This window comes from Gymnoscopelus microlampas (assembly GCF_963454915.1).
Source record: "Gymnoscopelus microlampas genome assembly, chromosome: 11".
Classification (NCBI taxonomy): Eukaryota; Metazoa; Chordata; class Actinopteri; order Myctophiformes; family Myctophidae; genus Gymnoscopelus; species Gymnoscopelus microlampas.
Genome location: NC_139948.1, coordinates 29454063 through 29470133, shown reverse-complemented (window position 1 = coordinate 29470133; position 16071 = coordinate 29454063). Strand labels below are relative to the sequence as shown.

Here is a 16071-nt window from a genome sequence, read left to right as displayed (position 1 = left end):
ACACGGTTTTGGATTTCAAATTTCTGATTTGATTTCATTAGAGTGGTTTGCTACTTAAAATTCAATTATTTAGCCTCTGTGGTTTTCCTCTCCCACCTCTCTCATAGGCCTGTCACAGTTATTGCATAATTGTCTGATCGTAATTATTTGAGATATTCACAATTATTTTTGCCTAATAGTCAATTATTTTCATTCGTCTGTATAAATTAATCTGTTGAAAAATAGCGTGCCGCGATGCGACTTGAGCTTGTAGATCGGCCATTTTCGCTATCTTTAAGATATTTTTTAAATGTAAATACATTTTTCAAGTATAGATTATTAAATGCATGGCCTGTTATGGCCATTCATTTCTCTGTATATTTAAGTTATTTGTCATATCTGCCCTGTGTAATCTTTATTTACAAAGCCTAAAAGTTGAGCATAAATATAATGTGTATACGTATATGTTAGAATGTATGTTCCAGATCAATTTAGCGTGAACTAAAATGGAATGATTGTTAATACCCTACTGGCAACAGTTCCCACTGATATAAAGTGACGTCTAAGACTTATATTAAAGGCCCAATCTGGGAAGGTTTTGAAAAAATGTTAATTAGAGTTATATTCACATTGTGTCCTTAAATAATTTGGCCTACAAATACTGTTTAAAAATAATTTGTTCTGTTGAGCAGTCAATCTCAAACCTTGAGAATAAAAACATCTCCACTGCTATTTCTTATGCTTGGTGGTGGGAGTGGCACTCTTGTTTACATCCCGCAAGTAGCACTAATTGGGCCTTTAACATAACAGACAAGAGTACTCTGAATATTGACAAAGAGGAATGTGCTTAGTAACTGGTTAACTCAACCAGTGGCCCTAATACAACATAATGGAGAGGGGGCCAGGTCAGGGACAACGTTTTATGGTATTCCCCCTCTCTGCCCTGTGTTTCTCAAAAGTTCACAAAGTAGAAATACCCTTAAAATGATATTGTCTCCCCTGAGGAACTGAAAAGGCAGCTAGACAGATACAGTTGAAAGTGTGAATAAGCCCAGTCCCAGTTTGAAATGATAAGATACCCCCATATTTGTTTGCATCATGCAGTGTCTCAACTTGTGAACTGGTTAAACTTTGCCCTCATCACTCTCCTCCCCCTCACTGACCAGCAGGTGTCTGTGTGAGGTGAAAGGCTCAGGAAAATGGGGCCTCTGTTCTCCACTGTGCTGGGAAATGAGCTGGAAAATGAGGGGCGTTGAACCACACCCCCTTCTCAGGACCCAGTGGGGTCTTCCTTTGCCTGTCCATCTCTGTCTCCCTCCCTCCTCTGCTCCCATCAGTGTTGTTTGAATACAGCTGCGATGTATGAATTTAACAGGGCCCTTAAACAGGCCGGCGATCTGTCACCATGTTTCACTTCCTCACGCCCCTCTCTCCACATGACCTGACCTCACTTGACTGGCAGGGCCCAACTTACTTAGTCTTGCATCCAAACTCAATCTGCTTTCAATATTGTTCAAAGCACTTTTTATGGCTGAGGGCCCGCTCAACAGCTTTAAAGCCCATTTTCTGGGATGATTGCTACAATCAGCCAGGTGTTTGAGCATTATGGTCTCTTGTTGCAATATTGTGTCTTAGAAACCTCTTATCTACAGTAGCTGATGAGTCTGTAGATAAAACAGATGTTTGTTTTTTTTAGGAGGCTTTTAACATTTGATCTTTAATTTGAAAAATATATAAATTATGTTATTTTATATTTTATTAATAAGATTGTTTTACAATTATCCACTTTTTGGTGGGTTTGTAACTTGTGTTTTTTTTTTATTCCCTTATCATTTTGCCACTCTCAGCCAGAAGCAAAACTCATGAACAGTATTACTTCATTGTTTATCCTAAAAATCAATGCCATTGTTTTCTAAAAAATATTTTCCATGAACACCTTTATACAATTAACTGTCTTGTCACCATTTTGGGGGGAATGTTTTGGCTTGAAACTTTTGGTTTTGTGACAATAAATAAATGGTGAAAAGACAGTCAACAGGATGCGTGTAGGTTTAACCAATTAAAACCTATATACTTTGTTGACCGGTGTCTCTCAGAGGCCTTGGGCCTATACTGGGGCTCCTGCTTTCTTCTCTCTGTACCAAATCTCTTTGTCAAAAATAGCCGATCTACAATCTCACAGTGCGTTGCTTGCAATGCAATGAGTTGGTGAACTTGTGTACTTGCTATTTTCACCTAATGTTCGCCCCTGAATTGGGTATGGGTTAATGTGGTTTTAAGCAACTTTCTACTGATCCACAGTATGTGTCCAACCAATCTACAAGCTCACAACCTGTTGCAAGGTGACAAGTTGTGAGTTTGTAGATTTGCTATTTTTGCCGTATGTTTGTCCCTGAATAGGGACGCTAGGATTCATGTGGTTTTAACAACTTCCCACTGATTCACAGTATTTGCGTCCACTATTTTCTAGTGCAGCATTTCCCATTATCAATAACACAATAAGTACAAATGGTCAACCTCTTCAGGTTCAATGTACTTTAGTCATTGATAATTGGCTCAAATCAATTAAAGAATCAGTCACGGCACGCTCACATTATCTCTATCTCTTTAAGCAGCTCTCAAATGTCTATTTGAAACATGAGCTGCCAATGAAAGCTTAATGTGTGAAAAGCCACCTGTAATGAGTGTGTCAAATACAATCTGTATTCTCTGCTGGTACGTGCGACCCCATTGTGACCGTCAGTGGAGTCCCCAAGGAGGGTGTGAAAGTGTGTCTACCCAATGAGTGTGTGTGTGTGTGTGTGTGTGTGTGTGTGTGTGTGTGTGTGTGTGTGTGTGTGTGTGTGTGTGTGTGTGTGTGTGTGTGTGTGTGTGTGTGTGTGTGTGTGTGTGTGTGTGTGTGTGTGTGTGTGTGTGTGTGTGTGTGTGTGTGTGTGTGTGTGTGTGTGTGTGTGTGTGTGTGTGTGTGTGTGCACAGCAGCAGGCAGAAGGCCAGGGGCTGTTGTCTGACACTGATTTGTAAAGGGAGACAATATGGCTCATTGACCTGCCTGGCTCCACTGTCTGTTGCACATACCTCGCCCTTCCCTCCCCAGTGGATTCACTGCACTTTAAACAGGGGGAGCAGATTGCCACAGGCACAGGGAGGGGAGAGGAGAGAGAACCGGGGGGAGTGTGACAGGCCACAGGTTGCTTTGACAATGAGATTCCACTCAGAATGGTGAGGAGAGACAGAGACACAATCAGAATGTTGAGGCAAATGGAGTCCAAGTCATTTTCTAAGATAGAAGTTTATTACATGAGCTCACGGGTGAAGAACATTAATCACAAAGGTTGGTGGTCAAGTAGTTCTCTATGAAAAGCAGGGATCAGACCATTTAAACATAAATAAGATCTGCAGCCGCAGGCCAAACTGGACTGTAACGATAAATACAGTATATTCGGTATACCAGGCCAGCATACAGTGGAGTCTTGGTTCTAAAATATCCAGATTGCATGGAAATATCAGAAGGAGAAGGACAAATTACAGCTTCATGTCAATGTTGCACAAGACAGCAAATTCCAAGTGAATAATACAAGAAATTATATTATTCTCTCTCTTGAGAAGTAGGGAGAGAGAAGCAAGAGTGAGAGAAAGATAGATTGGGCAAAGAGAGAGACAGAGAGAGAGAAAGAGAGAGAGAGAGAGAGAGAGAGAGAGAGAGAGAGAGAGAGAGAGAGAGAGAGAGAGAGAGAGAGAGAGGGCTCTGTGTGCCAAAACTTTGATGAACACATTTACAGAGACAGATTTATTTTAAGATGATCTCTACAGGATGTTTATTTTCTCAAGGGACTAAGGCAAGGAAACCAATATTTATTGTAGCATCAGAGGCCACTAGATAAGTCACAAATAATTGTTGCATACATACGTAGCTCTTATCTGACAATAGTTTGATGTCACTTTAAAAGAAGAAAAGAAAAACAAAAATATATATATACATTTTGTGCAATCTTATTAATGAATAGTGTATTATCCCACTATCCCAAATGTATATTTTTACACATCGTAAACAAACCCTCATCCTTTTGTATTCCATTCCCATTGTCAGAGTTTGGAGATGACCCTTTCTCTCCCCTCTTCTATGTTTCACCCCATCTCTTTTTCAGTGTCGAGGACAAGCTGTTGCGCTCCTCCCTGCGGGCCACTCCCTCTCTTGTCTGTACATCTCCCTCCCCCTTCCCTCTCTCCTTCTCTTTTTCTCCCTCTGTCCACCTGTTGAAGCAATTGTTGCACAGACTGCATTGTTGTCATCTTATTATTTTTTGTCACTCACTATGTCACCGCCCCTTTCTGCTAACTTTATTGTATCCTCTTCCCTGTCCGTACCCCACCCTCTCAGTCCTCAGGGGGTATAAAACACTGAGAGAAGAGTTGTGGTTCAAGAATCGGCAGAGCACCAGGAGAACACACTCGCACTGAGTTCAGGGCAGCAGGCATTAAGACCACTCCTGGCATATTGGTGTGGAACATCTTGTTTTCTCAGTTGACAGAGAGGGACCACAGCCTTTGACTTTTGATCTCCTCTGCACATAAAAAAAAACGATCCGTCTATCTACTTTACCTGAGTGTGTCGGTAGACAGAGGCATGTCTGTGTCTCTGTGGTGCGAGGAGACAGAGGAGACTCATGGCCAGGTGGAGAAAGTGGAGGGGGATCATGGCCAGGACAGGAGTCAGGGGAAGGGCCAGGCCAGGGGCTCAGCTCAACTCCGGGCCCCCTGGGACCCTACCGTGTCTGGGCATCGTGTGATCCAGCGGCTGCTTCAGATGGAGGAGAGATATATGCCCTCAAACCTTTATATTGCTCTCATCCAGAGAGATCCGGACCGCAGAGAGGAGCTTACAAAATGGTCCCTTGAGGTAAAAATACTTACTCTTATCACAGTAAAATCTGTGTCATTTAACTCTGAGAGCCAGGTCTCACAGAGTCACTGTGATTGCTACAGTTATAAAACAAAATATTCTCTTTTTTCCCCTTGTATTAAAGTTGTAGTAAGTTACTGTGCTAACTGTGATGGCCATTTCTTCACTATCTCTTGTCCAGGTGTGCTGTGACCGGGGCTGTGATGAAGCAGTGTTCCCTCTCTCTGTCTCTTTGATGGACAGGTTCCTATCCGCCTCCTTGTCCTTACCGGTCTCTCCGTACTGTCTGACCGCTGCCTGCATCCTTATCGCCTCAAAACTTACAGAGTGTGAGAACATCACCGCTGATACTCTGTGTGCTGCGGCTGAATACAGCTTTCTGCCCTCCAATCTACGAGTGAGTCGGTCAAATCAAAATGTGATTATCAGAGATAACTTAAATATCTGTTTTGCCATCAGTGATTGTTGTTACCTTTCAATAGACATTTTATTTATGTCTATTTTCTTTCTTTCCTTCACAAGGAAATGGAACGTGTTATCCTTGCAACTCTTCGATGGGACACAGCGGCAGTGACTCCTCAGGACTTCCTCCCACATCTTGTAGCCACTGTGCAGGAGAGGAAAGATGGAGACACTAACTCTCAGGAGCCCCTTTCAGCCTTGCGTCGGCATAGCGATACGCTGGTTGCTATGTGCGTCTGCGACTCTCGTTTCTTGGGAGCACCTCCGTCGCTTATTGCTGCAGCTTCAATGAACTCTGCCCTCCGGGGCCTGAGCACCCAAGGGCCCAGTGTGCTTGCCCATATGAGTGAAAGGCTAGCAGAGCTCTGTCAGACTGACCCTGTAAGTATTGTACCTTAGAGTCTGAAAATCCTTATTTTAGAACAAACTTCAAGCATGAAGCAAGTAGTAACTTATGGCAGTGGTTTTCCCTCTGGGAGCCACGCCAGGGAGGCCAATTAGAAAACATATAATTTAAAAGTATATAAAAAATCGTAGAATTATTGTGCCAGTTCAACTGCTTTCGATCTGTCATTTCTCTTTTGGCAATGCACATCTACAAGCTCACATGTCACACTGCTACAGGTTGTGAGTTTGTAAATCAGCCATATTTGTTTTTTAAAGCCATTTTGCAATAGGGGAACACAGCCAGAGGCTATAGCTATTTGGGGTCCATGGCATGGAACAGTTTGGGAGCTTATGGTGAAAGCAACATTTATTTTTCACATGTTAAACACGACTAATGAAATAATGTGCACACTTACATAGTTAATCAATGTGATTCTAATTCTAAAATATGCAAATTAATAGAATTGGGCAAGAGAAGTGTTTTTGAACCTGTATACAAAACAGCAAGATATTGATGTGGTGCTTGAGTGACATGTAGCAGGTTACTACATGTGACTGTGATTTGTTACCACGGAGTTGCATCTGTTGCAATGATCATACCTTATCTGATGTCTTATCTTTGTCATCACAGGTAGTGCTGGAGTGCTACAGTGAAATGATAGAATCTGTCCTCAGACAACGTTTAAGGAATGGACTTCAAGGAACCCCCATGGGAAAGGATGAAGAGATGGATGAAGATGAACGGGCAGGAACTCCTACTGACATGAGAGAGATTGATTTCTAAACACATCTAAATAAGTAAAGTGCCACATTGATTGTATGAAATCAATCAAAATCTTTCAGGTGCATCAGTCAAACTGATATTAATCTCTCAAGACAGATTCTGCTAACAGCAGAATAAACATAATATGTTTTTCCCTTTTTTTAAAAACTGATTGGGTTCCCAGATTGAACTGATATAAATGCAACGTGACCTCAAAATGTTTGACATATTTAAAATGTTTACAAATAGGCTACTTTATTGGATTATTGTTAATTTATTTTTAACCTTATTTATTGGTGATCATTTTTGTATTTGTGTTATTTGTGCCATATTTTAATATATACAGTACTATTTGTTTTTGTAATTCTAGCTTAGTTTTATTTTAAGTATATTTATACATTGTATTTATTATTATGTGCAATTGATATTTTGTTAATTTATTTCAATACCCTATTGCTTTATGTTCATGTTACAAGAAACTGAAGTAAATATACGACAGATATATTTTTTAAAACAATTAAAAAACATTCATACAACCATTGCTTCCATTAATTATCTATATTTAGTCTAAAACATTTATTTGTCATGCTTTCCATTCAGCTGTCATTGAAAAGTCATGTTTAAAATTGAATCAATATAAATCAGATTGGGAAAACTTTTTTTAATTTTTATTAAAGGAATAACAGCAAATACAGGGCTTGTAACTGAAAGAAAATAGATAACATCATAGGTTAAATGAAAAAAGAAGAAGAAAGAAAGCAAGAAAGTTGGTTGGTCATGGCACCCTGACCAAAGTTAGGTTATAATATAAAATGAAGTGAAACAAAACATTCTGGTAATTCATTTCCCAATATCTCCGAATAAAACGAAACTCTTTACTGTTCAGCTCTTAAAGAAACTGAACTTCCAGGAAGAAACTACAAATCCCATCTCCAGCAAAGCATCGTCTCGTCTTTATGACGTCCATTTCCCGCGACTCAAACGCAAAAGGAAATACACTGGCGGGCGAGGTTCAGTGTTGCCATGTCCGCTTATTATAAGCGACCTTGGGCTTGTTTTTCTGCAAAGTTGCATGTAAACATTGTAGTTGCGGCGGGTTACGGTTTTTTGGGCTTGTTTCTAAATTGTATTGCTTATGTCAATGTGTCCACAGACCCCCACCTGAAAAGAAAATTGTGGCCAGGGGCCCACAAGATTTGTGTTGTTAAAATGTTTCAAACATAATTATTCCAAATTTTCACATAAAAAAAAGGTTTTGAAAATAGCATATCTGCAAGCTCACAACGGGTCACGATGAGACGCGTTGTGAGCTTGTAGATCGGCTATATTTTCAAATAGCCAGTGCTCATGCTTCTTATGGGCTTGTTTCTCTCGCAAAATCTGGCAACACTGGTGAGGTAGGAGGTAGGACTGGTTAAGATAAACACATCATCACGGTAAGAGATGTTCTGCGTTTATGTTTGCTTTAATTTTAATGTATATATCTAAATGATGTTTACGGTGAGGTGACATCATCCAGAAATATGACGTAGCTACCATACAATGTTAGTTATAGCTACGTGGATGTAAATATTTACGTCGCAAAGAGTAACGTTTTGCTTCAGGGGGGGGGGGGGGGAGAATACCAAAACGCTCGCCCCAAAACACAGTCGCCCTGGGGCAAATCCGGCGGTATTCACCTGGTATTCCTAAACGTAACCTCAGTAAACTATGCCTAAAAACCTAACCTTATTCCTAAACGTAACCTCAGTAAACTATGCCTAAACCTAACCGTATACCGAAACGTAACCTCAGTAAACTATGCCTAACCGTAACATTATTTCTAACCTTATCCTCAGTAAAAAAAAAAATACAAGAATACAAGAACCGCTGGTCCGCGAAAAATAATGGGGACGAGCGTGTTTTGGGGCGAGTTTTCCGGTTACCCGGAAGGTTCACAGAGGAAATGCAAGGAAATACGATGTCATGGAAATGAAGACATAACACGTTTGGTACATATATAGTGGGATGTACGTAAATACATAGGTTTTGTGTTGAGCAATTGTATAATCTATTTTCCTGCTGCGTGTTATTCTCACCCATGACGTCCTTATTGCTCCAGTTACCGACATGGCAGTGGTCGTGTAAAGTAACTAAGTACATTTACTCAAGTATTGTACAGTACTGAAGTACAATTTTGAGGTACTGTTGGTTTACTTGAGTATTTCCAATTGTCAATACTTTAACCTCTACTCCACTACAACTCAGAGGCAAATGTTGTACTTTTACCCCACTACAATTATTTGAAAACTAGTTACTAGTTAGTTACTTTGTAGATTTGGATTATTATTACAAACTCACTCACATTACCCACTTCAGCCCTATACATTTTGGCTATTTGAAAATAGCCGATTGTGAGCTTGTAGATCTGCTATTTTCAAAATGTGTTTATATATTTTATACATTTGAAAACATGTGAAATGGGGCATTCTGCAGTGAAAGTTCTTTCAACTTTTGGTACTTAAAGTACATTTTGATAACAATACTTTGTACTTTTACTCAACAACATTTGTAATTCCAGGCTTTTACTTCTAAGTATTTCTACATTGCAGTATTGATACTTTTACTTAAGTAAAACATGTGAATACTTTTTCCACCACTGATACTGTGTCATCCTTACTGGAAGACAGCGGAGTGCCTAAACCCGTGACTAGTAGGGCTGCCATTTCATCATCATCATCATCACCTTTATTTAGACTCTGGAGGACAGTTGAGGGGCAAGCCCTCATTTTCTATGTAGCCGAGGTTACAATAATATTGACAATCAAAATCCATTACAGATTGACAAGGAATGTGAATCAGAGTACAGTTATAAAATAACTTAAACAGTACATTATACAAGTCAACTAAAACAAATTATTTAAGGACAAGCCTGCAAAAAACATATCACTGTCTTTCTCGCTCTTTCCTTGGTTACATTTCACGTTTTAGCCACCAAACAGTGTCTGCCTGAGAGTACTGTCAGACTTGTTGCAGTTCATCATGTGCATTAATGTGTATCCTGTAGGAGGAATGAGGATGAAGTTGAATCCTCGCTGGCTGCTACTTCTGTCCGCCGCGGCTGTTGTCTGCTCGGTGCCTATTGATCGTAATGTGGCACAGCAGGAAGCCCAGCATGTTGAAGAGGAGAAGCAGGAGGAGAATGTGGTACTGCAACTGTAGCACTACATCACCTTATCTCAATTCACTATTAGACACGTTCAACAAGAAAGTCTATTCAATTGTGTTGATGTACTATGTCCATGATATCTATTGCAGGACACAGGCCTGTACTATGACAGGTATTTAAGGGAAGTGATTGAGGTCTTAGAGACAGATCCTCACTTTAGAGAGAAACTCCAGACAGCTAATACAGAGGACATCAAGGTTAGTGTCTGTCTGTCTGTCTGTGTCTCTCTCTCTGTCTGTCTGTCTCTCTGTCTGTCTGTGTGTTTCACAATGAAAATGAATGAAAAGCAATCTGAAGCTCTCCTCTCTGTTAGAATGGTCGTCTCAGCAAGGAGCTGGATCTGGTGGGTCACCACGTCCGTACCCGTCTGGATGAGTTGAAGAGGCAGGAGGTGTCACGCCTCAGGATGCTGCTGAAAGCCAAACTGGACAGCACCAATACACAGAGTGAGTTGTTGTCATTTGAGGAGACCAGTGATGAGTGACTGTGTGCGTACAAGTCTGCTTTGAAGTTGCTGTCCAAAGTAGATGCTTGTGCAGTGTTCGTTTTAGTAGCCTCGATCTCCAGGCTTTTATTGTTTAGTTTTGCTAAAAAATAAAAGCCTGGAGCAGCGCGTTGGTGTACCCGATATAACAGGGGTCGGCAACAGGCGGCCCGCGGGCCGAAATTGGCCCCCCAGAAATAATATCTGGCCCGTGAGATAATTTTGATAAAAAAAAAAATTTGAAAAAAAAATTTTATTTTTTTTTTAGAAAAATATTTTTTGATTTTGAACCCACTTTTGAAATCATGCACTCATAAACACGATGCATTTTAAGGATTTATAACATTTTATAGCTAGATTAGAGGAAAATGGAGAAGAAAAAAAAAATCACCAGAAAAATCGCCTGTGCTGATATTTAAACCGGAAAAAATGTTGATTTATATTGGTCAAACCGAATTAGACCCAAATTAGACCCGAATTAGACTGAGTTAGACCCGAATTAGACCCGAAAAATTTTGCGCCCGCGCGCTTCGCGCGCGGGCGCGTGTTGTGCACGCAGAGGCCCGGCCCGCGATGGAATGTCTGAGAGTGATATTGGCCCTAGGCTTATCTCAGTTGCCTACCCCTGCGATATAGGAAGTGTTTCATTTCCCCAACCAACCAGAGTGCAGTGGGCGTCGCTCGTAATGTTGTGTTGACGGGGCGGGGGCTGACGGACAGATCGGTGAACCAATGGGATCACACGGCTGTTCTCGCCGGAGATGTTTAACACGCCCCTTTAGGTCAGAAAACAGGAGCGCTGATGCAGCCTATCGTTTTAGTGAAGACAAATACAGTATATCTTATGTCTCTGTCTGTTCTCTAGGTCTACAGATGGACCATGCCTCTTTGTTGAAGCAGTTTGAACATCTGGATCCACACAACCAAAACACCTTTGAAGCTAAAGACCTCGAGCTGCTTATTTCAACAGTAACAATTAATTCAAGTCTAACTTTATTTGTTTTATTTCACAATACCGTCCAGATCATATTTGCTGTCTGTTTATTTATTTTTATCCACAGACAATCCCCTCACTGGTATTACAACTGCTTAAATCTGTCTCATTGACTCATTTTTGCTTGTTTTTTTCACTCTAGGCAACCAAGGATCTGGAGAACTATGATGCTGAGAGACATGAGGAGTTCAAACGCTATGAGATGCTGAAGGAGCATGAGCGGAGGGAGTACCTGAAGGGACTGGACGAGGAGAAGAGAGAGAAAGAGGAGAGGAGGATTCAGGAGCTTAAGGAAAAACACAGGCAGCACCCCAAAGTCAACGCTCCAGTAAGCAGAGCTTAAATCCGTCTGGCTCTAATTTTTTCATTCTTGCGTTCCAGCCACACTCTACAGTTACAGAACTGGTTAAGAATTAATTTTTGTCAATGTTCTTTATCAAGTATTCAGCTCTCTACAGCCTTGTTAAGATCCAGTAGCCTCCAGAGATGGATCAAATCACATTAACCTTTCACTAGCATGGCTATAAAATGGGTATAGGGCTGTTCTGCAGCAGCCTTATATAAATCAAAGTGGGTAAGCCTGCCTGACAGATTGTGATAAGAAAAGATGTTCACTGGAAAATAAATTAATTTGTATGTGAATTGTGAAAAATAATGTTATCAACCGATAATGTAAGATTTCAAAGTAACGTTTTTTGTCCGTGCAGCTGATTTCAGGCCCTGTCAGTAAGCAACAAAAAGTCTGACTGAGACACAGCATGTGGCTCTCAGTAGAAGTAAACCAAAATGACTTTCTATTTCTCTCTGTGTCCTGCCCAGGGTAGCGTTGCTCAGCTGCGAGAGGTGTGGGAGGAGACAGACGGCCTGGATCCACAGGAGTTCAACCCCAAAACCTTCTTCAAACTGCATGGTAAGCAGCTCATGTTCCTTTTTACCATATACTGTAACTCTTGGATTCATCACGACCAAGAGGCATTATAAGTTATGTACTTTGGTCTCTGCTGTGCTTAGATACAAATGAAGATGCCGTTTTAGATGAACAGGAACTTGAGGCTCTCTTCACTAAAGAGGTACGGTCAACTTTTTTGAGGAGTCGAGATTTTATCTGAACGCACAATGTGTACAGTATCTTTATTAAGCTGATTTCTTGAACGTATTCTTTACCATCTTTCAGCTGGAGAAGGTCTATGACCCCAAAAACGAGGAGGATGATATGATGGAGATGGAGGAAGAGAGGCTGAGAATGAGGGAGCATGTCATGAAAAATGTTTGTAGTATTTTATTTTTGTATAAAAATGTTTCTCTTCCTGCGTCTTATCTTTCCCATCCACTGCCTGATGCGACCTGTGTATGTCTCCCTTCTTAAAGGTGGATGTCAACAAGGATCGACTTGTCACCCTGGAAGAGTTCCTCAAATCCACAGAAAAGAAGGAGTTCAACAATGCAAAAGAGTGGCAGGTATAGAGCGTAGCCCAAAGTTTAGAGCAGCAAGTTTTCAAAAACTGGTTTTCCTTCAATGTTCCTTCCCCCATTAGCTATTCTGACAGATACTATGAAGACCGTATGAAATCGACTGTCTCAGAGGTCTGTGTACATAAACACACTAGAGGCCGCTAGCCCGCTACCTCCAAGAGAATGTTAATTGCCTTCACCTGTCCACAAGAAGCCTTTAAAAGATAGAATAGTTAAAAAGTAGAAATAAATAAGAAACCAAAAGAAATGTCAACAACTTGAAATCAATTTCAATGTTTGGCATATAGCCACAATTTAACACCAATCCAAAACATACAGATTCTGTTGTATTTTCAGTGGATATATGCAGTTCCATAGTTTCTCTCCAAGGCTGATTGTCCAAAAGAGATTTAGAAGTTACAAACAAGTTAAGTGACATTGCAAATCCACACTAGTCATGACTATCAAACTTTGCCACACAGGATTCACGCAGCTTTTACCTTTTTTTTTTTACTCAACTAATGTTAAACACGTGAGGCCAAAGATTTTGTCAGCTGACAGTCAAATTACTCCACTACATTCAGGGTGCTTGCACAGGTCTGGAAAAGTATGGAATGATGAATTACTGTCTTCTGGGCTTTATAAACAGGGTTGTATTGGTGACGGTAATGGTAATGGTAATGACGTCACACGCACGTCGCTTAACACCTACACACAATGGACAATTGATATGCATCTAGGCTAATTCCTATGTTAATTCATGCTGGTGTGACAACCGGCAGTCGGCAGCCTTTGTTAACTTTGTTGAGGTGTGAATTTAAGGTTGTTTTAGATCTATACATCTGCGTGCGCGTGCTCCTGCTCAAAATAGCGGTTGCACAGTGTGTTAGCCCGTCCCATGACCAACGCAACCCTGCTTATAAAGTATGGGAATTTGGATGAAAGTCTTGAAAAAATCTGGAAGTTTTGTTCATAGTAATACTGAAATAATGTGCAGAAAATATAAAAAAAGATATATCTCCTGCAATTGACAGTCAACATTTTGAAAGGAGGAGAAACTGGTACTGTATGTAACTGGAGGCCCCCTGCTTAATTGCACCAACCAATCGACCAGGCCTTAATTCATGCTTGAATGTGTGCATCCATGTTATCTTGTTACTGTATGTGATATTACGGTACAACCTATATGGTCCTCCCATGCCATCCCTCCAGACCCTGGACGACACCAAGCCTGTGTACACAGAAGAAGAGCTCCAGGGTTTTGAGGTAGAGCTGCGGGGTAAAGAGGAGGAGCTTCAAAGGAGGGCAGCGTCTCTGCAGCAGGAACAGGAGTTGCTTAAAGAGAGGGGCAAGGCCCTGGAGGCACAGAGGAGAGAATACCAACAGGTACTGATCCATCTACATGCTTTATATCAGTGATTCTCAACTGTTTTTTATTTATTTCAAGGACCCCCAGTTTGATATGCATTAGTCCATGGACTCCCATTTAATATTTAATATAGGCTTTCTATTTCTGGAACCCCCAATCTACACTGTAAAAACCCTGGTGTTAATTTACATCTGAAAGTGTATAAATGGAACAGGGTGTATCTTCCATTTGTATGCATACCTCACAGACCCGTAAGGGTTTGTAATCTGTAATTTGCGTTATTTGGTTCCTAACCCCACATTGAGAGCCAGTTGCTACACAATATCTCTGTCCTTTTAGGCAGTGTTAGAGATGTCACAGAGACAGAAGGGCCAACCGGCAGTGGATGGACAGCCTCCAGCAGGTCCTAACGGAGAACTGCAGTTCCATCAAGAACTGAATGAGCAAAAAGCTGAAGATCAAGGTGAAATCTAGATCGGTTTTAGAGATATGTGCTTAGACATCTGATGTTATTTAATTATTCTGTTGTATATGCTTTCAGTAACTGAACCTACTCTGTCCATTTCAGTGGTGAAAGCCCCAGTTGAGCAAGAAGCTGCAGTCCAAAATAATCTACCTGCAGAAGCAGAACCTCCACAGAATCTTCCTTCACACACCTAATGCAGTAAACTCTGACACACACACACACACACACACACACACACACACACACACACACACACACACACACCTGCACACTCTGATTTGCACTGACACACAGTAAAACTCTGAGATTGTACAAATTTAACTAAATGTCTATTTGGGTACATTTGTACAGTCTCTTGAGTTACAGATCGCATAGATTTTACTGTGTATTCACGTGGGCTCTGCAGAATTAATTATGTGAAAATATATGTATAAATTGGGTGAGATTGGCACATTTTATTGTAGCATAATCTCTGCATTTCTGTGGTTTACGTTTCAATAAAGATCTCACATCATTGGATCCTGGTTGTAAGTTATGTGTGCCTTGTCCTTGTTTTTAAATCAAGCATTGTATATCTGAGAGATAATTTTCCCACCCATATACTAGTTCAACTGATTAAACTATTATATTAAGGCACATTAACACTGAGGATTTCTTTGCTCCAATGCCGTAAACGTCAGCTTAATTTCTTATTTTTCTATGACATTCTGTCTTCACCGGTGGCATGGCTCCCTAGAGACTGGTCCTTCTTGTCCCCAGGATTTGGTCCCTCTGGTGCCATACACGGTACATTCCTATCAGCATACCACTAACCCGCTGACCTCTCATGACCCCAACATGACCTCCTCTCCTGGTGGCATGCAGCTGCTCCCTGTCAGTCACTCTGGTGATGTCACTACAGAGGGACTAACCGGGATCATGTCATTGCTGTTTGATCTCCAACAAGATTTAGATGAGAGAAGATGGAAGCGATTCATTTAGTATTTCCTATTTTTGTCTTCATCCACCCAACTTTTACTTCCTTGGGAGTCATATGAAGCTCAGGCTTCATTTGAATAAATGAAAATTGCCACTATACATGATGTTTTGATAAAACTTAATTCAGTGTTAATCTGTAAAAATGCTGTGAAAGACTGTAATTGAGATTTCTTCGCACCTCTCTCACACTTTAAACTTTCCTAATTAGTTTATACAGTATGTGACAGTGGCTTGGATGCAAATGCACTTACCAATCAGTCAGATAGGTATGTATAATTAACATTATGTGTACACAGTCAATGGATATTATGTGCTTGAGGTAAATATTTGGGGAACTGGTGAGTTTCACAGATAAACCATATCATTTAACAGCTCCCCCCCTCGTCACTGTCACCATGCCATGATGACCATGGCAGCCTATATAGTCTATATAAAACGAACATCACTACAATGATAATACTGTGATTTAATATTGTTTCTTACTTTTACACAAATATTTGGAATTGTTTCATTACAATTTTCATTATACCCTGGCCTTCAATCAATCCTATGCAACAGTAATTCTGCAAATGATGCTTCCGTTTGACATTGTGCTGAGCTTTCAGGTTTTGTGTCAAATAGCGTGGGT

At 40.7% G+C, this 16071-nt stretch overlaps 2 protein-coding genes across 3 annotated transcripts; both read left to right on the top strand.

Moving 5' to 3' along the window:
- Positions 1–4604: 4604 nt before the first annotated feature.
- ccndx (cyclin Dx) lies at positions 4605–6513 on the top strand (the record flags this gene model as incomplete). Its single annotated transcript, XM_084070707.1, has 4 exons — positions 4605–4877; positions 5062–5277; positions 5403–5723; positions 6361–6513. The coding sequence occupies 4 exons, from the start codon at positions 4605–4607 to the stop codon at positions 6511–6513; spliced, it is 963 nt and encodes a 320-aa protein (XP_083926833.1).
- A 1357-nt stretch (positions 6514–7870) lies between these two features.
- nucb1 (nucleobindin 1) lies at positions 7871–14996 on the top strand. 2 transcript variants are annotated; one of them, XM_084071810.1, is made up of 14 exons: positions 7871–7928; positions 9539–9678; positions 9790–9897; positions 10014–10146; positions 11050–11153; positions 11321–11506; positions 11998–12088; positions 12190–12248; positions 12353–12445; positions 12547–12636; positions 13843–14016; positions 14339–14462; positions 14568–14691; positions 14730–14996. In XM_084071810.1, the coding sequence occupies exons 2-13, from the start codon at positions 9544–9546 to the stop codon at positions 14657–14659; spliced, it is 1389 nt and encodes a 462-aa protein (XP_083927936.1). In that variant the 5' UTR covers positions 7871–7928; positions 9539–9543; the 3' UTR covers positions 14660–14691; positions 14730–14996. The 2 variants fall into 2 exon arrangements, with proteins under 2 accessions (XP_083927936.1, XP_083927935.1); XM_084071809.1 differs by having other exon boundaries at positions 14568–14996.
- Positions 14997–16071: the final 1075 nt, after the last annotated feature.